Raw genomic sequence first — 23142 nt, 5'->3', positions numbered from 1 at the left:
GATAAAGCACATCCATTAGCATCACCAATGGTTGTTAGATCACTTGACACTAAGAAAGATCCTTTTAGTCCACTTGAAGATGGAGATAATATCATTGGTCCAAAAGTACCATATCTGAGTGCAATTGGTGCATTATCATATCTTGCAAATTGTACCCGATCAGATATATCTTTTTTTGTTAACCTTCTAGCGAGATATAGTTCTTCTTCAACCCGAAGATATTGGAATGGTGTAAAATACATTTTTCGTTACCTTCGTGGTACAACTGACATATGTTTGTTTTATTCGAAAAAATCAAATTTTTCTTTATTAGGATATGCAGATGCAGGTTATCTCTCAGATCCACATAAAGCCAAATCCCAAACAGGTTATGTGTTTACACGAGGGGGCACTACTATATCATGGAAGTCGACAAAGCAAAATTTAACAGTGACATCATCAAATCACTCAGAGATCATTGCAATGCATGAAGCAAGCCGAGAATGTGTGTGGTTGAGGTCCGCAACACAACATATTCAAGAATCATGTGGACTACCAACAACGAGAGATATTCTGACGACTATATTCGAAGATAAATATTGCTTGCATTGCACAATTAAAGAAAGGATATATTAAAGACGATCGAACGAAACATATTTCGCCAAAGTTCTTCTACATGCATGAAATTCAAAAGAAAGGTGATATCGATGTCTAACAAATTCGCTCCAATGACAATGTAGCTGATTTATTCACAAAAGCATTACCAACATCAATATTCAAGAAATTGGTGCACAAGATAGAGATGCATCAATCAAAGGACATTCGGTGATTGAAATCAGGGGAAGTATCAAATGTTGTACTTTTTTTCCTTCGTTCAGGTTTTTTTCACTGGGTTTTACTGACAAGATTTTAACGAGGCAACATTAGAATCTCCACCAATCATCTAAGGGGGAGTGTTATATATAGATGATATTTAGGTGATTGGTTTGATTGTATAATTCTTTTTGTGTAACATTTCCTCTACCCTATAAATAGAGGTGTATAGTTGAAATGAGAATTAATTGATTCCACTCATCTTTTTCTCTATTGTATTTCTGTAGTCTTTGATTTTCTTTCTCATTTTTCTCCACAAAATTTATAACATAAATAATAGTTTTTAAATAAAATTAATACTTTAACATGAAAATAGTAAAAAAAAAAATGTAATCAACTAATATTTACAAATTGGGTTTTATTTTACTGGATAAAAAATATTAAAATACGGGTTCAGTGTGGATTTTTAAAGAGAATTTATTATGATGAATAAATTTGTTATTATAATTGAATATTTATGTGTGTGTCAAAATAACAAGACATGTTCTTTATTGTTATTAATTAATATGAAATGGTCCCCACAGTAAAAACACAGCTCACACCCTCACTCGCATTATATTTTCACTCACTCTCACTTTCTTCATTTGGTAAAGCAAATCATTTTGCACATTCTCCTTTTCCCCTTGCCTTCGCAGATTTTGGTTCTCGCTTCCCTTTTTTTAATTTTTTTTTTATTATTCTAATCCATTCCCATACCTTATCGGGTAAAAATTCTCTTCTCCTTTTCGTTTAATCTGTCTGTTCGCTTTTTATATTCGTGTACAGCCGATTAACTAACCCCTCTGTTGCCGTGATGATAATGGGGAAATGAAATGGTTTTGTTTTTTTTCGAGGATGGAGATAAATTCGGTTCTTAATGAAGGGTTTTCTGTGAAAAGGGGAAAAATTTGTTCTTTGGATTTTATTTTTTGTTTTTCTGTTTTTGGTGGTGATGGTGGTGTCTGAGGTGTTTCCACGTAGTTGAGCTTGTGGGTTTTGTGGCAACGGTGTCCTTTAATGGTGTTTTTGTTTTGTTTATCGTTCCGAAAAGACATTCTGCGTGGAACTGAAAAGCTTTTCCTTCTATTTTTAGGTTGCCTGATTCCACTAACAAACCCTAGGTGGGGGGACCATTTTTATTTTATTGGTATATATCTTTCTTATTAAGTGAGTTAATTAATGTTATAGACAAACACCTTGTTTTTTAGCCATTTATTTTCTTTGTATTTAACTGTTAATCAGATTTAGTGGTGGGGGGGACTTTGACGTATGTTGTTGGACTCATAGTTTCATCTTTTTTGATTACTTTAATGGACGAAGATAAGCTTCTTCGTTATTTATTTTTTTTTTTCTATTCTTCTGTGGTTTTGGTGGGTCTTAATCAATCGCTCTCGTGCTAGAAAGAATGACACAGTTCCTTTACTGTATATAAGATGTTACTTGATACACAGTGAATGGTAAAATTCTTTCCCAACTTTCAAGCATTATTTCATTTGGCGTACCTATTATCAAAACAAGAAATGCTCTGCTTTAAATGATAAGGTATGCCATCAGCGACACACACACACACACACATATACAAACAAACAGAGAGAAGGTGGCTGGAGTATTTTTGCATTCCATCGATTCTGGAGTTATTTATTTATTTGGTCACTTTGAATTGTGGAATTTGTTAGTTGATTTTTGTTTGATTATGATGGTGTTTAATAGAACCTGTGGTTTTATGTATGGTGAGTGTTGATTTTTCTTGCTACTTATCCGTTAAATCGTGTGTTTCGAGAGTAAAAGTTACCTGATAATTTCTTGAATCTCCTTTTTAATAAGTCATGCTTCCAAAAATATTGTATCTCAGTGTCGTGTTAGTTATGCGAATTATTGCTTTGTCTCATACTTTTTGAGCATTTTCTGATCGTGCTCTAATTTTCATTCTCTGATCATGAGTCAGTTTATAATGCTCTCCATGTACAAGAAGTAAACTGATTGATGAGCTATTGTTCTGAGATGGATTGGAATACTAAGTGGGATTGCGAGAACTTTGCTGCTTTTTGTTCGAAACCAATTGACAGTCCCAAGAAGCTCCAATTAGCAGATTGGATGATTGTTGATGATGGAGAAATCGATGCTGGATCATTCAATCTCTCATGGGGCGGGGGGAATAGTGTTGCATCTGGCTCTGATGGTGGTCATGGATCCTCAGCAAAGAGCTCCGCATCTGCTTCTACCGACTCTTCTACGAAGGATAGCTTCAGGTTCATGAAATTTGATTGTTCTAATGGAAACTTTAGCCAGAAAATGGAAATGAAAGTAGCCGGGGTTTCTGGGATTTCTCCACCTATGGGAGCTACAGTTGGCTCTGTGGAACCTTTGATTGGTCTGAAACTCGGAAAACGGACTTATTTTGAGAATAGTGGAGGTGGAGGAAATGGTAAGATCGCATCCTTATCTTCGATGCCTTCTCCATCCAGTAATAAAGCCATACCCAAGAAAACTAAATTTTCTGGCCAGAATGCTCCAATACCGCGTTGTCAAGTCGAGGACTGCAATCTTGATCTCTCGATGGCTAAAGAATATCACCAAAAGCATAGGGTTTGTGAAAGCCATTCCAAATGCCCTAAGGTTTATGTTGGAGGCCATGAACGTCGATTTTGCCAGCAGTGTAGCAGGTACAATAACTTCCATATCCCAAAATGTCTCTCGTCAGTTTCTTGCACATGTTTTGTGTAGCGAATGTGGGAAGATTTTTTAAAGTGTAGAATTCTTGTTTCTGTTTGCAGGTTCCATAGTTTGTCTGAATTTGATGAAAAGAAACGCAGTTGTCGAAGAAGGCTTTCTGATCATAACGCTAGGCGCCGCAAGCCACAGCACGAAACCGTCCGATTTGATTCAGCTAGGCTCTCATCCCCGTTTCATGGTAATGGTGTACTTAAAACTTTATGTTTTGAATTCTGTCAAAAATTTGCTCAATTAATAGGGTTCTGTTTGATTTCGATTTCCAGGCACAGACAGAAGGCAACAGGTAAGTTTTCTACTGAACAGTGCCCCATTTATTAATCCTAGAATCCCTGCAAATTCCATGGGGGATAGCTCGGAGTTCACCATCACTAAAGGATATGCTTCCAAGTCTCTTGGAGACGGAGGCACTGATGCTCTACACGGTAGCGCCCCCAAGAATTCCACTTCAGGGTTTTTGAATTCAGGTTGGTTTTCCTGTTTCACGGGCCAGACTATAATGAATGATGTTCACATAATTTATGCAGTTTCAATAATTCAGGTTCCAAGATCACTTCCCACACAGATGCTGCACCGGAATATCATCATGCTCTCTCTCTTCTGTCAAGCAATTCGTGGGGTTCAGGTGAACCAGAAGCCTTGCCTCTCCCTTCTTCAGAATTCTGGATGACCGGACTGCATCCTCGTGTGCCCGCCAACTACTTTCAGGAATTCCCCGTTTTCAGATCTCCGTATGAAGCCGACTTCTACCCGAATGTTTTGAACTGATGGGTAGCAGCATATTCAAGCATCGCAACCTTTTCATCGCCTCCCGTAGAATTTAAATTACGGCTTCTCTGTTAGTCTTGAACAAATTGCGACTGTAGGGATTGTTCCTTACTTTATCATCTGGAATTCGCGCCTCATATTCTTTAGCAGTTTGATTCCAACAGACTTCTGTTTTTAATATTTTTATTGTATTAGACAACCCGCGTCTTGTTACATTACAAGCAGAGAAAGGCTTGATTTACCGCTCCTCTCTAGAATGCCATTCACTTTTTAACATACATTTTAAAGAAAAATGAAGAAAAAATTTGCGAGAGAAGCTGTGTTATAGATACTCCTAAAAATGTTATTTACTTGGAATGAAGCTCATATCTCTTCAGGGAATAAATTAATATAATGTCAGTGATTTTACAAGATATCATGGAAGACCCCCACCTGTAAAAATTTTCAACATACACCGGATACACTAAGCCACATTAAATATCTTACAAATAAACTGAATAAACAGATGAATTCTCACGTGTACGCCTGCTGCGCTTTCCTGTCTTCTTCCATTTCAATCACTATCGCGTCCCATACCATAAATTTAAAAACGATGGCATATAAATGTATGATACACATCAAGCTTATGTCGGCAAGGGAAAAATTTTGAACAAATGGGGCCTCCTCTTTCAAGTACATTGGTAGTTCCACCAGCTTTAATATAATACAGCCAAGCCGACTTTAATTCACATGCAGGGTATTGCGACAACCACCAGCCACGAACAAAACTTTTAATAAATTCAAATCGGAAATTTTGTATTTTTGTTTATCAAGCGTTGGGGAAAACATGTCAAGCGTTGGGGAAAACAAGTAGAGGTTAGCGGGCACAGAGAAACCATATGGGCATTTATTGCCAACCAATACCAAATAGTAAATTAGTTGAAAAACAAAGCAAAATTTTCCACGTAATCAAGTAATGGGATGGTACCAAATTCAAAATGCATCGAGGAATCAAATTTTCCTCAAAAACCAGGCCATATTAAACCCCCCACAGCGAGAAGTGCGTCGACTGATAAATTTTGCACCCCAAAAGTTTCACTTACGTACGAAAAAGTAGGTATGATTCAAGAAGCCCTCGTGCATTAGGACACCAGCATGAAAGTAACAAATAAACCTGAAAGTTTACTGAATCACCTATACGCATTGATCTATTTAAGTGGTGGCACCCATGACACAAAAGAGAACTCTGCTCGAAGTTCATACTTGGACAACACCATTATTTATGGAAACAGAGGTACTCTCACTATACTCCTAATCAAAGGAGAGATAAGGCGCAGCCAGCTCGATTCATGGAACGGATCGATTCACATTTCAGAATGAAAACTGGGGAAACACGCCAAGAAAGCTACCACGAAGATACAAGAGCTAAAAAAAGTTTGAGATAGACAACATGGAAGGTTCAAACAAGTGCCAGCTGTTGATACAATGGCCATGAAACTTTCACTCGACAAGAAAGGCCTGGTTAAAATTATAGAAGACTTTGATGGGACCTGTTTCTAGAACAAAGAACTCTTCAACAAAACAGAGACTATTCAAACCGAATTGGCCAACAGAATATAGCTGAAAATGCATGTCTTCATAAACTAAATACGCAATTCTAGAGAATGGCAACCGATATGTAAATCTAGCAAAGACAATCTTGCAGACACATGTTGCAACTTCACAAGGATATAGACCTTAGGATTCATTAGAATTAATACACAATTTGACACGAATTGGGAGAAGGCATGGTAACTTGACAACCGCTGCAACAGGAAGATGACATGACTGACTTTCAGACACCCATACTGAGCAACGCTGGACGACAACTCTGGACCTTCTCAACATGCCTAGTACTCACTGGAAAGTAGACAACTTTAGTTAATTGATGAAAGGACACAAAACAAACTAAAATGTACAAGTAAACACTTAAGAACCAAAATAAACCGGAGATAAAAATTCAGCAAGAGCTGCCAACAAAAGTAGTGTTCGCGTGTAAATTGCCACTCTGAGTGGTTTCCGAATTTGATACATGTCTGGAGAGTACTAGATGAAACAAGCAATTTTGAAGGAGCAGTCATACACATTAGACATAGCGCACGACAGACCTGATCATCTGAACCAGCTACCTCGGGCGGGGAGTTCACTGTATCGGAGGGTTTATCAGCTCCACAATTCTGTCTGTTACACTTGCTTCTGAATGGATAGTTTATGTTGTTGCATTTTTCGCATTTCCAACTTCCTTCAGGCATATCTTGTTCTAAATCGCAAAATTAACCAATACATAAGGGTAACAGAATCATTACTTACCATTACTATTATAATCATTATTTTGGATTTATTGAACAAAGGGAAAACTATGCTATACATACTTGCATTTTTGTTATATTTGGTACCCTGCATAAAGGAATTCCCAAGTTACTTTCGAAACCAAAAAAATACAAATAAGAACAAAAATTCATATAAATCCAATCCTGTCAAAACTCAAAAGATAACTAATTCTAGTATCAACATATGCAATTCAAAGGTTAACAGGTGATACGACAAACATTCATGGGTAGCATGCGACAAAAGGTAGGAATTCAACCTGTCCAGGTTTAGGTGTGTTGCACTTCCTCATGTTGCAAACCAATCTAAACGAAAAATTGACATTGCCACATTTTGGGCAAGCCCAGTCACTGTCACGAGTTCCATCTAAGATGATAAAAAAACATGTGGTTATTAAATGAATACAAAATTAATTCAGAAACCAGATTCAAGATTTACAAGGAGCATCTCATACCACTAGGTTTCCTTTGAGAGCTATCTTCAGGGAAATACCCAGGTCTAGGCCCCTACAACAGATCATTATCCCAAAGTTTAGTTTCCAAAATACAAGTATTATCACTGGTTTTTTTACCCAGGAAGGAAACAGGTAATCAGAACAAAAATCACCATCCAGCATGCCTCTTATTAACCATCATAATGAGAGATCTCGATACAACATGGCTATTAATAGAAGGCGTCTACCAATGCCCAAACTAGCCAGACACGTGTCGCATAATAAACCCTTGATAACTTTTGTAGATAGAAGTAAAAGAGATGGTTCAAAAACATAAATTACCATGGCAGGGCTCATAGGTAAAGCCAAACCATATCGGTCCATCAGCGGAGGCACGCCATACATTCCACCTGGAGAATGATTAGGACACCAATCATCAAAGAATGCTATTACTGCATGATAATACAAGGAAATAAAGGAAAAGGGCAACAAATCCACAACAAGCACATGAGGATACAATCATGGTTGCTATCAAATTTACAAGGATGCCGATAAAAAAACAGATTACCATTTCCCATCAATGATCCACTAGTGTATGGAGGGGGGGCAGATAAATGCAAGGGTCGATATGGGCTGCCACCAGACAGACGACTGCCATAGTTGTAATGATATGCCGAGCCCCCAGAAAATGGAACATCATAAGGAGGCATAGATGGTCCATTGAACATAGAAGAACCATAAGGTGATAGACCCATATACATTGAGGGTGTGCCAGAGCCCACATAGGGTGCAGCAGATGAGTATCCCTGAGGTACTTGCATTGGCTTGACAGCAGATTTCTGAAACAGATACTTCCATAAGTAAATAATATAAAGGCAACAAAAGTTTACAGATACAGTGAAAGCAATCAAATTCAAAAGAGTAAAACTGGCCCCCGCAACAACAGATACATAGACCGAATCCATAGTGAAAAAGCTATTTTGTTCATGATATTATGTGGGCCTGAAAGAATATCTAAAATAATCGATGTTATTTTGCATGCACACCCTGTTTCAGGCGGAGAAGTAGAGTACTGAAAGATTTGACGAGAATTTATTCTCTTGGTAAAAAGGAGGGGGGTAACATGAAGGTGTTCACGTTTTTGTAATAAAAAAAATTCAAGGCCAAATACAGCTGTGATACAAGAAGAAAACAGTACGAAGTAGTGCACCAGACGGAAAAATCAACTAAAATTTATGGTACTAAGACAATCATCTCTTCTTCCTGCACACATATGATCACAGATTCCTTTCAGATATGCAGTTCTTACAGCGTGGTGATCAGCTGGCCTAGGCTGGGTGCAGTTACGCATATTACAAGTTGTTCTGAACGAGAAATTCACATTGCCACAGCTAGGACAGGTCCAATCATCTTCCCTCCGGCCACCTAAAAACACAACAGGCTCTGATGAGTACCAGAATCATTTGTAACATTCCTGAAAATTTAGTCCAGCTACTCAACAAGGCTAATACTACACATCAGAGATACAAAAATAGATTTTGAGATAATTTAGTTGTAATTGACACAACACTATCCTAAAGGTAATAATCTTACATGGGTTTAAATCGATACCATTTAAAAAACCAAGGTAAATTTCAGACAGGTAGATTAGCCACCAAAGAATATTATATCGATACCATTTAAAAAACCAAGGTAAATTTCAGACAGGTAGATGTTAGCCACCAAAGAATAAGAAAGTAATTACGCTCGCTCACATGCATATATTCAAACATTAGAGTCTCAATTGTACAAAAGACAACGCTGGCCAGACAGCTCACAATTGTTTTGAGATTTCTTAGTATTCTAAAAGGAACCGGCTAGGCGGTTGCCCACCGCTTCGCCTTTGAGACCGTTGATGCCTCTGAGTGTTGCTATATTAATCGGCTGCCTAGATTAATGCATAGCATATTTTTATTTTTCCAAAATTTTGAAGTTTTATTAAAGATTATTTGACATATTAACCCGTGCGCAGGTGGACTTTGAGTTTGAATTCGACAAAAAGGAATTATTGGAGAAATATCGAAATGAACAAAAAGAATTAGATAATTAGGCGGTGGGTGACTGCCCACCTACCACCTACCGCCTTTTAGAACATTGTATTTCTAAACAAATATGTCACGACTCACATACAATTGGAGATTCATAACATATGAAACTTCGCTACAAGAGAAACCATCCAATAATGACTTCTCCTCTTTGACAACAATATCAACTAATAACAAGGGAACCAAATTTCCAGACACCATAGACAATTGCTCACTGCCTGAGCATAAACATAACATGTGCATGTATGATATGCAAAAATAAAATAGATTATAAACGCCGTTCAAATTACTTCAGGTGCTCTAATGACTAATCTACATATTGGAAATGCCTTGTTTGGATTTCCACAGGCACTTTTGGTCCGCCAATACAACCTTAAACAAAATCATGACAAATCAAAGACATAAAACTTATACCATCAGTTCGGGCTCGCTTAGATGCTGAAGGATTTCTGTTATCAACCTGTAAATATAACCAAAAAAATTATTATTTTTTATCAGAAATCAACGCAGCCATGGGCAAATTTCGCAACACAGATTCTCGTAGCCATTTTATCCACACAAAAAAAAAATTTAAACAATTCGAAACACCAAATCAACTCATCAGAACTAGTGGCGAAAACTAGCACAAAACCAATAGATTAAACGAACAGTTTCTACAAAACAAAATGTTACTAAACGAAATTGATTCGGGAGAAAAAAAAATCAAAGTGAGAAAAAAATCGAATCACCTGAGACATTGTATGAATAAATCTGAATAATTAAAGAAGACGAGAAAATTTTCTTGCTTTGTATCGAGGGTTTTGCCACGGGATCGAGCGAGCCCGACGTTAGGGTAAGAAAGTGACGCAACGCAAGCACCCCAGTTAACAACGTTTCTAATATGATATACGATATCCCCACTATTAAAACGGGCCCTAACAAGATGGGCCTCGAGGCCCTTATTATTTGGTTTTGCTAAAAGTAATATATCTAGACATGTCAAATAGGACAGGCCGGCCCATGAACGGAGTAATGACTTCGAAAAATGACACCGTGGCGATGACATGTGTCTATATTTCTATAAAGAAAGGGAAAATTTAAAAAAAAATCATCCTCTCAAAAAAAACAAATCACCAGTATTGAAAATTACCTTTCCTAAAATGGGCTAGGTTCGAATCAAAATTTGAATTTAAAATGAAATTTTTTTTTCTATTGAAAATTGAGATTTGATTGGCTATAGTATAAATTATTTAAGTCTATTCAAACAAATTAAATTGGACTTGGTTATATTTAGATACGGCTTGATCGTGCATGAAATGATGATAGATACATGATAAAATAACATATTTTGGGGAAAAAAAATGTGCATGACATTAATATTTTGTAGATCTTGAACCAAATATTTAACAAGTAAAAATGAATAATCAATCAAAATTTTAATATACACGTCAAGCAGCGAGATTTAGTGATCCATCTATGTACGTCCAAAGCCCATTAAGCCCTTGGTAATCATACAAATAGGATATTTTCGGCGTAAATTATATTTCAAGATTTTTTTAAAACTTGAACTTCATTGTGTGTGACATTGACTTGATTGTCGAAAGGTTTTTGTTGGGTAAACTTTTGAATCATCTAATAGTTATTCATGATGCAAGTGACGAGTCACAAAATTTATTCCTCAAAAGTTGTTGGAGTAACATGCAGTTTGTCTATCCAGATCGACTGATTACCCAGATGCTATGAAATTGGATAATCTCATATATTTTGCAAAATCGAATTAAATCACATTTAATTTTAGTTTGAAGATCGAATTACATGGAAAAGTTGAGAGTTGGGAATAATAATTGGTGGCAATAACTGAAATGGAAACCCACAGCTCTTGCAGCTACAAATACAAAAGACATATTTTATTTGGTGAAGCTTTGAAACTGTCGCATAGATGAGGCATAATGGTGTAGTATTGTTAGGTCCGCCTCGGCTATTGAATCTACGACGTTGGTTATCGTTAATCTTTGTCGCTTCCATCAAAACTTTATTTGCATGAATTTTCACATATTAATATTATATATATTCCACACTGCTAGACCGGACATGGGTTCACAAAGAACCATCAGTGAATATATATATATATATATATATATATACTTATATATCCTTTTCCAATATGTGCCAGTGTGACGGTTATGGGGTGATTCTATGCTACATCGGGTGAGATACACTCCTTTTATGTTTTTTATTAAGATGTTCGCGCGAATATCTTGCTGAAAAAAAATCATGTGGACCCCGCCTGTACTTTTTTGTCATTTAGCATGATATTTTTTGTCATTTAGAGAGATGTTCGCGCGAACATCTCAAAAAAATTAGAGAGTATTTCACCCGATGTAGCATAGAATCACCTCCGATTATGCGATAATAATATGTAGTATCACGTCAATACTAGTTTTGAAATATAAATGATTTAAATTATCAAAAAAATTGAACGATATAATCAAAATTACATGTAGGAAACTACATAGCATCAAATGAAAATTATTAACCAAAGTTAATTGTTCAAATTTTAAGAGCTGGCAAAATATAGGATGACTTAGAATTTCGAACTTCAAAATGAAGAAGAAAAGTTTTGCAACTTACGAAAATTTTAAATAATTCTTAATTTAAAAAAAAGTTATTGATTTTAATTTAAATTATAGTACAAAATAATAAAATATACATACAAATATATTTTATTGCAATAGTTATATTAGGTCACCTCCAAACTCATTGTACTATTTAGTGCAGTTTTAACTTAAAATTAACATAACATTGTAATAAATATAATATATACTCTTATATTTCAACACATCGACTCTAAAAGAAATGGGTTTTGCTTTATTTTCTCCCCGTATTTAATATGAGATGTAATGTTGAAGAAAATTTGGGATAAGTTCATGTTGCCTTTCGGATGGCTGCCCCAAAGGCGATCTAATACCACCCGAAGAGCAATTAACTGGACCGGATTTCTTTGCAGATCAATTGATTTGATCTGCAAATATGATTTGGGCCATTGATGTTGGCCAACATCCATTGATCCGAAAATTTTACTTAATCGGAGATGGGGTAACAATAGGGATTTATCAATTACAGTACTATTCGTTATCATATATTCAAGATTAGGGTGATTTTTCGCTATATCGTAACAAAAGTATCGATATCAAAAATATTTATATTAGTATCGATATCAAAATTTTGAAATTTTGGTATGAAAAAAAATCCATATTGATATCGTATAAATATCAAAAAAGTCGATATACCGAAAAAATGTAAGTACATCGAAAAAAATTCGGTACGATATTGATATAATTTGATATTTTTGTACGATATGTCAGCCCTAGTCAAAACGAGACAAGTTGACGGGAAAATCAATTATTACATCAACGATGAGGATCTTGTTTGCGCTTTCTAGACTATCCAAATTCATAAGAATTGGTTTTCAAAATAATTCGCAAGAATTGTATCAAATGGATGACAAGAAAAACAATCACATCCTTATGATCATCCACGCCAAACCATGTTTTATTTTATAATAATTATTATTATATTAATTATTGTTATTATTATTATTATTATTAATACAGTACTGTCTTATTAACCATGGATTATGTACGATAATAGTTGAAAAAAATTATGGAGCCCCAGATGTGACGACTGCATATGGAATTACTCAGTCATTGTATCGAGTATTGTTTTCTTATACTCCAGCTGTCTTCTCAAATGGCAATAATAATAGATCCCGCCCACACAGCTTGAGTGACTTGACATTGCAAATCATATCAACCTCTATATAATAATAATAATAATAATAATAATAATAATAATAATACTTGATATTTGATCTGTGTACATGAAGTATTATTTTATTGATGGTATATTTAATAATGACGAGGGCAATAAATTAACTCCTCGAATATCATTGGAATTCGGGTGGTGCATTGAATCAGAAGGTCCGGAATTCGAATGATTTTCTTTTTTAATGGATCATCTACGAGATTTGAAATTCAATATTTGATCTCTTTAAGGATGTCATTTGCTTCACAAATGAACATTAAAAACGTCGGTTAATCCTCCGACAAAATCTCGTGACGCTAAAGTCAACGATCAGCTCTTGAAATAAACAGATGTACGAAGCTTTTGAATATTAAAAAAATCACTTACCTCAAATTGAGAATTTGAGTGTCATGTATATACAAATTGAGATGGATTTAAAATCACGTGAAACCTCTATAGGACTAATTTTTATCATTCAGCCCTTTTAGGGGGAACCCATTTGTGTCACTTAACTTTTCTATTAATTTTTAATTAGAATTATATTAAAATTAAAATAATTAAATGTGTGATACCCATCAAATAACTATAAGTGTTTGCATCATTATTTATAATTATTATTATTCATGAATATATTCAGATTTTAAAAATTATTATATTGAAATTATTTATATTATTTAAGATAATTTTCAAATGAAGGTAACAATATTTTGTTGTTAAATATATTTCTTACCGTTGCAGCTGATAATAATAAAACAATAGAAAGATATATTTAATCAATCATATATTATTTTTATCTATCAAATTTATAAAAATGAATAAATATTTTTTAAAAATTCAAAATTCTTGTCAATCATTGATAAATGCATTTTGTGTGCATATTTTGGTGTTGTTTTTATATTTATTTTGCATTCATTCATAGTTTTTTTATAATTTTTATTTATGATTTATTGCATGTGTGTGCATTTCACTCTTCGGATTTATTTTTGTAGAAATATTGAAGAAATCATGATTTTTTGAGCAAGAGAAGAGCCGCAAGCATGAATTACGGAGCAACACTAGTCAAAAATCTATTTTAATGCTAGAGAGAATCAAATTCAATCTCCACCGTTCAAAATCAAGTTCAAGATGTTTTGAAGTTGCTGTCCAAATTTTGGCTCCATCCGACGACTAGAACTCGGGATATTATTTTTTCAAAAAAATTGTGCCCTGGCAGAGAGGTATATAAATAAAAGAAAATTTCGGCTCCAGGGCTCGTGCATGTCGCAGAATCATAAAAATAGAATTTTCGAAAATTAAAGTCCTTGATTTTTCGGGCTTTATTTCATGGGCTTTACAAGCCATATAAATAGAAGATAAAAGAACAGATTTGGGGTTCGAATCGCACGACATCAGAGAGAGTGGATGGCGGCTAGGAAGATTGGAGATTGAAGAACGCTCCAATCGAGTTTTTCTTCCTTTCTTCCATTCTGATTATTAAACTTGTTTGAATTTTGTTTTCAACTATTGAGTAGTTTTTCTTCAACCAAGACCGCGAGATTGGGTCAAACAATTTTATGTTGAATGTTTGGATGTTTATTTAGGATTTAGGATTTTTGTTAATATTATTGATTGTTATATTTAAATTATGTCTTGTGAATAACCTGATCAACTATTTACTTGTTTGTTAATTGATTTCAAGTCGACAGAGGAGGAATTGATTTCGATCGCTCCAACAATTGACATATGATTAAACCGACTAGAAATAATATTCGGTTTCAGTATGCGGCTTTAGGTAAAAACTGAATTCTCATAATTCATAATGCATTTGAATTTGCATTCAAGTCGACAGAGGAGGAATTGATCAACTATTTACTTGCTTGTTAATTGATTCCAAGTCGACAGAAGAGGAATTGATTTCGATCGCTCCAACAATTGACACATGGTTAAACCGATAGAAATAATATTCGGTTTCAGTATGCGGCTTTAGGTAAAAACTGAATTCTCATAATTCATAATGCATTTGAATTTGATTAGAATTATAAAAAATAATTCGTTAATATTTGAATAGGTTTAACTGTTCTAGAAACAGACTTTTAAATAAATTATGAGAATTCGCCGTGATTTAAGATTAAATCTGAATCCTAGATTTGCCACTTGTTTGCATAATTTGTTTGGTACCTGCATGTGTCTTGATTGTCTCGTTTTAATTAATTTTATCTTCGGTTATTTTAATTATTATTTTTAAGCAGTTTTTATTTTTAAATTCTTGTTTTTTTAATTCAAAATCCTTTCTATTATTTTGTCTAGATTAAGTAAAATAATCAAATCTTGGAAATTGACAACAGTCCATGTGGGATCGATACTTTGACTCATTGTTCACTTACTATAACTTGACCCGATACGTTTGTCAGTAATTATTTTTAATACCGAATTAAGCGGTCAATCATCAAGATGAATATATTTTTATTAAAATTTAATTAAATTTGAGAACATTTAAAATAAAATATTTTATATTAAATTTTGATTAAGATACATAACAATATTATCAATTCATAGATAGTCAATATACCATAAATTCACGGCTCTTCGCTAAAAAGTTGTAAAACATAATATTAACTAAAAAAATTATTTAATATTTTAAAAATTAGTGGAAACTAAATATATAAAATTAACACAGTTCCAAAATTTTATTGAAATTAAATGAAATGATGATATTAATGCAGATATTTAAATGTAATTTGTATTCTCAATAGACAGTATGTTTGATAAGTGCATTTTGTCTGCATTATTTTGTGTTATTTTCATGTATATTTGGCATGCATTCATATTTATTCATGTGTGTTTTTATATATTTTATTTATAAATAATCTCATGCATGTGCATTTCACTCTCGAGGTTTTATTTGAAGGAAATATTGTAGAAATCAAGAATTTGGAACAAGAGTAGAGCCACAAGAATGAATTACGAAGCAAAAATGGTCAAAAATTTATTTTTAATGATAGATAGGCCCAAATCCGATCTCCACCGTACAAATTAAATTCAAGATGTTTTGAATCTGCTCTCCAAATTTCAGCTCAATCCGACGGCTAGAACTCGAGATATGATTTGCACTGCAGGGAGGTATGCACGGACCCCGTGTATGGGTCTTGATAAGGGTCCGTGCATCTTCGTAAAAATATCGGCGTTCCAGTTTAATGCACGAACCTATGCACGAACCCATGTTCAGGGTTCGTGCATGTCGCAGAATCAGAAAATATAGAATTTTTGAAAATTAAAATTTTTGATTTGCCGGGCTTTATTTCATGGGCTTTTCAAGCCATATAAATAGAAGATAAAAAAGCAGATTTGGGTTCGAATCGCATTAGAGAGGCGATGACTAGGAGGCTTGGAGATTGAAGAACGATCCATTCGAGTTTTTCTTTCTTTATTCTTTTTATTATTAAACTTTTTGTTACGCCTTAAACGCATACAAAATCTTGTGATATGAGATTAATGTTTTTAATGCATTAACAAGTCTAATAATATTATGTTTTGATGATTACAAAACTCGGTTAATTGTTACTAACCATATAAAGTGAGATTTTACAGATTAGATTTATTGATGATTAAATTCTTGGAAGCTATTTTGAAGCTATACATGTATTTATAAAGTCTTGTATTGCTCATTGAATGGATGAAACAATGTTAAGAGATATGAAGAAAAAGACAAGAAGAAGCCAAAGTATGGAGCAACAACTTCCGAAAATTACTGGGCATTTTCTAGGCATTGAAATCCAATCTTCACCAGTCATAATATTTATGAGGAATTTTTACATGTACTGTCAAAATATGAGAGAAATCCAACGGCTAGATAGGGAGTTATGATTTTTCCACAAAAGTTGTGCAGTACCTATTTCTGCAGAACTTGAAGCGAAGGATGAAGAATCAACTTATGAAAATTACTGGACGTGCTTGAGACAACCAAATAAAATCTCCACCGATCAACATCAAGATCAGGATGTTTTCAAACTTATATCAAAATTTCATATCAATTCAACGGCTAGATATGGAGTTATGATTTTTCCACAAAAGTTGCACAATACCTATTTCTGCAGAATATGAAGCAAATGATGAAGAATCAAATTCAAAAAGTAACTGGGAATGATTGAGTTATACAAATCAAATTTCCACCAATCCAATTTAGATTTAGGATGTTTTACAACCTCTGTCCAAATTTCAAATCAATCCAACGGATGGATTGGGAGATATGAATTTTTCAAATTTATTGCATAGAACAAGTTTGAAAACATGATGAAGCGACTTCCGAAAAATATTGGGCATGATTGATTTGTTTAAATCAAATCTTCACCGTTCCGAATGAAGATCCAGGTGTTTTAAAGCTTCGGTTTAAATTTTATATAAATCCAACGGTTAGATTGTGAGATATGATTTTTCCACAAAATCCGCTCAGTGCTAGGAAAAAGTAGGCAGCGGCGCCGAACACTTTTTGTAACTCCTTGACTTCTCAACACATGCTCCATACACTCAAATCAGATTCAAATCTTCGCCAACTATAAATAGAGGTTATCCAAGGTCATTTGGAGACATCCCAACTCATTTCCTCTCTCATTTGCAAGCTATCTTCTCTATCAAAGTGTGTGTGTGATATATTCAAATATTTGAGAGTGTTTGTAAAAATAGTTTGTGAGTTGGTTGTGCTATTGTTGTAAATACTTGAGTGTGAAGTCAAGTGTGTTGTGTTATATTTGTAAACACTTGAGTGTGAATCCAAGTGTATTGTGTTGAGGCTATCCTTGGAGCCCTTAAGGCCAAGTGTTCGAGTTGTATCGGCGCGGTGATCGTGTTGAGTTATACGGCTATCTTTGGAGCCATCAAGGTCAAGACGTTGAAGTGCTAGTGGATCCTTGGTTAATCGATCTTAACCAAGAAGGGGAGACGTAGACGATTTTTCATCGAACTTCCATAAACATCTCTTATCATTTTTACTGCTTTATTTACATTACGCATTTATTTACCGCACTTATATTTGATTGCTTTAAGTCTTCCGCTTGCGTACTAGCATAATTGCTTTAAATTGCTAAAGTTGTCAATAGAACCTAAATCCCCCCCTAGGTTATAACACTTTTGTTTGAATTATATTTTATTATTTGAGTAATTTTTATTCAACTAATACCACGAGATTGAGCCAACAATTTTTTGTTGAATATTTGAATGTTTATTTATGATTTTTGGATCTTTCTTCAAATTATTGATTGCTGGATTTATATTTTGTTCTTGTGAATAACCTGGTCAATTATTTACTTGCATGTTAATTGATTCCGAGTCGAAAGGTTAGGAATTGATTTCGATCACTTCAATAATTGACATATGGTTAAACCGACTAGAAATAGTATTCGGTTTCAGTATGTGGTTTTATGTGAAAACTGAATTCTCACGATTCTCAATGCATTCGAATTTGATTTGAATTACGAAAGATTGATCCGTCAATATTTGAATAGGTTTCACTGTTCTAAAAATAGACTGTTAAATAAATTAGAAGAATTCACCGTGATTAAAGATTAAATCTGGATCTTAGATTTGCCACTTATTTGCATAATTTTTTTGGTACCTGTGTGTGTCTTGGTTGTCTCAATTTAATTAATTTTTTCTTCAACTATTTTAATTCTTATTTCTTAAGCAGTTTTTTATTTTAAATTTTTATTTTATTAAAATCAAATTGCTCTTTATGATTTTGTCTAGATTAAGTAAAATAATTAAATCTTGAGAATTGACTGCAGTCCCTGTGGGATAGATACTTGGACTCTCTGTCCATTTTACTATTACTTGACCTAGTGCACTTGCTAGATAACCGAATTAAGCGGTCAATCTTCAAAATGTAATTTTAAAAAAAGAAATCAAAAATATTTTTCGTTTAATTATGTATTTATTTTATATTGTTTTCAAATATTTTAATGCGATCAGTGAAAATATTGAATACATTAATACTTATAAGTATTTTCTTTTATAAAGTTTGGCGAAAAATTATTAGTCTTGGCTGACAACATTATTTTTATATTTAGATAGAATGATCAAGTAACATATATAGTAATAAATTATATGTATCATTAACAGGGGCGAATCCAGGAATTTTGTTGAGGGAGGACAAAGAACCAAAGAAAAAAAAATAGTTCATATGTTTCAATTATATAGACAACATGTTTAATTTTCAAACTCACAAATTAAGAAAAATCATTGAAAAAATAAATTTACACACAAAATTCATATTTTATCCTACTCAATTAATTCAAAAATGGTTACACTTTTTTCAGAACTTATTTAATAGGAGTATATATACTAGTAAAAGAGTAGAAACAAGATCACTAAATATATTATATAAGCCTATATATTTGAGAAAAATGTGACCTATATAATCGAGACACAAACAAAATAAGTAATATCTCATTTTCAATACACGTAATTGAACTATAATTCAAATATTTATTTATCATTGCATTACGAAGACGATTCTTAAATGACATAAGGAGTGGTAACCTTTGGCTTCTAAATCATTGGCTTAATTTTATGTGCATAATTTTAATTTTAAAATCTAAAAACATACTAGTACTTTGATATCAAAAGTCAAAGAGGAGCATCTGCCCTCCATTGCCCCTTAATAGATCCGCCCATGATCATTATGATTATATGTAATTCTTTGGTGAGACGAACTAGGTTATGTCAATTGTCATTAATAATGAGATGAATTGTTTTGATCCATATTTATAGTAAATTTTTTTTTTTTTTTTTTTTTTTACGATTCGCATCATGTCAAATATCAATCTCATAAAATCGATCTGTGAAATCGTAATAGAGTTTTGTGTCTATGTAAAACATTTGTCATTCCTTTTTTCGTTTTTGATTTAATGATTTAGTTCCCAAATATATATATATATATATATATGCTAATTGCTATTGACACCATTGAGAGCACCAACAATCACTTGACTTTGTGTATAGGATGCAATGATTTCATTACGAAATGACAATCATTTTAGTTAGTGGAGAGAATCTCTAATTCCCAATGCTTCTCTACCGTAGCAAGGGGATGATATATATCTGGGCATGCGAGCAACAACTTGATTAGCACTGATCTAAAATAGATCAGTAACTGGTTTTAATTAATACTGCAAGTAAAGTAATGCAGCCGTAATTAATGTATGTACACTGTGCTACTAAAATATATTACTAGCTAGAGAATTACTCGGAGATTTTTTTTCTCATAACTTCAAAATACAACTCTATATATTCAGCGATGTGTTACGATGTGTGAGTATTACTGTATATCTAACGTTTTTTCTACCTTTTATTTTGTTTTATTTACAGCACAACTAGCATCTACATTGTAGAGCCCTCGTGACCCATTTGAGGTGCATGTCACGGAAAAAAGTAACAATTTACATCCAGTTTGGTAGAATGGAATTGAATATTACATTTGAAATTCACCAGTCTTTTTATTTTTATTTTATTTTTTTTAAAAAATGATATTTTGTACGTATTTGTGAGCATAATCCTTGGATTGGTTCACACGGATCTTTCGTAGACCCACCATATATTTAAAGCTAGGATCCCAAAGTCATTTCATTCTTGAACGTGAACCCAATTAACATCTTCTGTAAATTAAACCTCATCTTTTTTAGTTTAAAGAAAAGATTTTGAAATCCATTTTCATTATTATCACAAAGTCCACTCTATCTCGGAGTCTTTCATTTTCTTAATCTGAACACCCATCCATGGGATCCTATTTCAAACGCCGTTGATTTGGGCTTTCCCGACGCCGGATAGAAATGGATAAAACCAATCATCAACAGCTGCAATACAAGAAGTTCATCCCTGAGAAAACGTGGTCTCTGGCTCTTGCGGTGGTTGGATTGATCGGCGGCGTGATTCTGATTTCCTTACGCCTGGGGACGTCCAGCTCCTCCCTGCTCTCATGTGGCCGCGGCGGCGCGTGGGGAGCCGGCAACGCGACGTCGCTTCAGATGGAAGCGATTCGGCACTACGCGACGTCGCGCGTGGTCCCCCAGCAATCTTTCGACGAGATCACGCTGTCGTTCGACGTTCTGAGCACGGCGGCGCCTTGCAACTTCCTGGTATTCGGGCTGGGCCACGATTCGCTCATGTGGGCGTCGTTGAATCCACGCGGAACCACGTTGTTCCTGGAGGAGGATCCCAAGTGGGTTCAGACTGTGTTGAAAGACGCGCCGGCGCTGAGGGCGGATACCGTCAAGTACAGAACTCAGCTGTCGGAGGCGGACGAGCTTCTCCGCCATTACCGGCAGGAGCCCGACTGCTCCGTCAAGAAATCGTTCCTGCGCGGCAACGAGAAATGCAGGTAACACCAACAAATTAAAGTTCTTCGATTTTCGAAATAATTTTCATTATTTTTCTCAAATGTGATATATATATATATATAAAAAAGAAGATCCGATATATAATTTTTATGTACAATTTACATTTCGAAATGATTTTGAAATTGTTCGACCCGACTTATTCACAAAAGATATGTTCGTCACAAAATTAACAATGTCTCATATAAGAATTTTAGGTAAGAGTTTTTGTGTTAGAATTTATGAAGGGAAAGGTCGGCTCCTACGGTTCTACATGTGAATTTGGCAAACATAATGGAATTACTTAATGCAGTAATTACAACTATAACTCTATTTGGAAATTGTGATCGATAAAATAATATCAATTTCAATTATATTCTAAATAATCGATATAATAGATGCGTTGCATGTGTTGGTTGATTTATAGTTTATTTATTATTATATTATTATTAAATATGTACTCCAACCAGTACAAAATTTTAAATGGAAATGCGACGTGTATATATTGATTTAGTTACACAATGCACGTGAAATAACAAAATTGTCTTTCCATTTTATTTGAAAAAAATATTTTCAAAATAAATTAAAGATATTCATTTAATTTCAAGTGCAACGTGTAACTCAACGTGTAATCTTTCGTGTACATTTTGCTCATTTTAAATTGTTGGATACATTAACTTTAGTACATCTAAGTTCTAACCTTCGAATAAAATGTCTGGTACGAGCTCGCAGTAGATCTACGTTTGCGAAATCATTAATTTGTAGTGCAAATTGCTGACGCATTTGTTGTTTTTTGTGGCTCATTAAATGAATGGATTATCTTTTCCATGGATTTCACGAGATCTATTGAAACTACTAGTTATCTAAGATTCGTAAGTACGTTTGCAGATTAGCATTGAACATGTTATCAGACAAGGTGTACGAAACGGAATGGGACTTGATAATGGTGGATGCGCCGCGCGGGTACTTCGCGGAGGCGCCGGGGAGGATGGCCGCGATTTATTCGGCGGCGGTGATGGCGAGGAACAGGAAGAAACCTGGCGTGACCCACGTGTTTTTGCACGACGTGGATCGCAAGGTGGAGAAGCAGTACGCCGAAAAGTTTCTGTGTAAGAAGTATTTGGTGAAAGGCACGGGGAGGTTGTGGCATTTTGAGATTCCGCCCGCGGCCGCGGGCGGTGACTTCTGCTAAAAATGCGCAATGCGTGTGCCTCGAATGGTTTTTTCTTTTTCTTTTTCTTTTCTTTTTTTTGGCCTCGCGATGGAGTTGCCTTATTGCAACTCGCTTTTGGTACACCTTTTGGCGAAAGGAAAGCGGGTTTCTTTTTTTTCACTTTTCTTGGGGGGAAAAACATACTTTTTTTTACAGGGAAATAGGTAACAAATGTCAACTCGTGGTTTATAGTGGTTGTGTAAACATATGAGGAAACGTGGACCAATCGAGCTAGTTTACTTTTACTGTTTTCATTGCTGAATCTCAACTTACGTTTTGGAATATATATGGTATACATGTTTCATGTTTGTTTATTTCAAATATATAATCCACTTATAAATGCAAAAGTTTTGTCAAGTGAGTGGTATAACTTTATGAGTTTGTAGCTACGAAATAAGTTTGTTCCTATATGTTTGAATAAATTCATCAGTTTTGGGCTACAATTAGACATGGAGACAGAAATGCACTAGATTTTTCTGATTTTGAAAGGTAAATATGAAATGAGGGGCCACTGAATATCAGCCTCTTCCAAATTCAAACAAATGGTCACCTAATGACATAACATGTGGCGGGGAATTCAAGATATTATTTATTATCATTAGATGTGACATG

At 34.3% G+C, this 23142-nt stretch overlaps 3 protein-coding genes across 9 annotated transcripts; 2 read left to right on the top strand and 1 right to left on the bottom strand.

Moving 5' to 3' along the window:
* The first annotated feature begins 1438 nt into the window (after positions 1–1438).
* On the top strand, positions 1439–4605 carry LOC140871472 (squamosa promoter-binding-like protein 3). 5 transcript variants are annotated; one of them, XM_073273999.1, is made up of 5 exons: positions 1439–1556; positions 2777–3494; positions 3606–3742; positions 3828–4028; positions 4103–4605. In XM_073273999.1, the coding sequence occupies exons 2-5, from the start codon at positions 2815–2817 to the stop codon at positions 4327–4329; spliced, it is 1245 nt and encodes a 414-aa protein (XP_073130100.1). In that variant the 5' UTR covers positions 1439–1556; positions 2777–2814; the 3' UTR covers positions 4330–4605. The 5 variants fall into 5 exon arrangements, with proteins under 5 accessions (XP_073130100.1, XP_073130101.1, XP_073130102.1 ...); XM_073274000.1 differs by lacking the exon at positions 1439–1556 and adding an exon at positions 1581–1978; XM_073274001.1 differs by lacking the exon at positions 1439–1556 and adding an exon at positions 2062–2288.
* Positions 4606–5925: 1320 nt separating this feature from the next.
* LOC140871473 (ranBP2-type zinc finger protein At1g67325) lies at positions 5926–10053 on the bottom strand. 3 transcript variants are annotated; one of them, XM_073274003.1, is made up of 10 exons: positions 9921–10053; positions 9607–9652; positions 8418–8533; positions 7677–7947; positions 7451–7518; positions 7130–7181; positions 6935–7041; positions 6720–6744; positions 6431–6607; positions 5926–6207 (listed from the first exon to the last, which is right to left on the bottom strand). In XM_073274003.1, the coding sequence occupies exons 1-10, from the start codon at positions 9927–9929 to the stop codon at positions 6143–6145; spliced, it is 936 nt and encodes a 311-aa protein (XP_073130104.1). In that variant the 5' UTR covers positions 9930–10053; the 3' UTR covers positions 5926–6142. The 3 variants fall into 3 exon arrangements, with proteins under 3 accessions (XP_073130104.1, XP_073130105.1, XP_073130103.1); XM_073274004.1 differs by having other exon boundaries at positions 6456–6607; XM_073274002.1 differs by lacking the exon at positions 5926–6207 and having other exon boundaries at positions 6214–6607.
* A 10516-nt stretch (positions 10054–20569) lies between these two features.
* LOC140871836 (arabinogalactan O-methyltransferase 1-like) lies at positions 20570–22829 on the top strand. Its single transcript, XM_073274574.1, has 2 exons — positions 20570–21322; positions 22206–22829. The coding sequence occupies exons 1-2, from the start codon at positions 20775–20777 to the stop codon at positions 22507–22509; spliced, it is 852 nt and encodes a 283-aa protein (XP_073130675.1). The 5' UTR covers positions 20570–20774; the 3' UTR covers positions 22510–22829.
* Positions 22830–23142: the final 313 nt, after the last annotated feature.

This window comes from Henckelia pumila, unplaced genomic scaffold (assembly GCF_033568475.1).
Source record: "Henckelia pumila isolate YLH828 unplaced genomic scaffold, ASM3356847v2 CTG_461:::fragment_3, whole genome shotgun sequence".
Taxonomy (NCBI): Eukaryota; Viridiplantae; Streptophyta; class Magnoliopsida; order Lamiales; family Gesneriaceae; genus Henckelia; species Henckelia pumila.
This window is presented reverse-complemented; position numbering and strand designations above follow the sequence as displayed.

Bases quoted from the DNA above. Each gene is read 5' to 3' on its own strand.
- LOC140871472 (XM_073273999.1), top strand. From the start codon at position 2,815: ATGAGCTATTGTTCTGAGATGGATTGGAATACTAAGTGGGATTGCGAG. The intron at 3,495-3,605 runs GTACAATAACTT...TTCTGTTTGCAG, and splicing joins TTTTGCCAGCAGTGTAGCAG to GTTCCATAGTTTGTCTGAAT. The intron at 3,743-3,827 runs GTAATGGTGTAC...TTCGATTTCCAG, and splicing joins GCTCTCATCCCCGTTTCATG to GCACAGACAGAAGGCAACAG.
- LOC140871473 (XM_073274002.1), bottom strand. The intron at 7,042-7,129 runs GTATGAGATGCT...TTATCATCTTAG, and splicing joins CTCTCAAAGGAAACCTAGTG to ATGGAACTCGTGACAGTGAC. The intron at 6,745-6,934 runs GTTGAATTCCTA...TCCTTTATGCAG, and splicing joins ACACACCTAAACCTGGACAG to GGTACCAAATATAACAAAAA.
- LOC140871836 (XM_073274574.1), top strand. From the start codon at position 20,775: ATGGATAAAACCAATCATCAACAGCTGCAATACAAGAAGTTCATCCCT. The intron at 21,323-22,205 runs GTAACACCAACA...GTACGTTTGCAG, and splicing joins CGCGGCAACGAGAAATGCAG to ATTAGCATTGAACATGTTAT.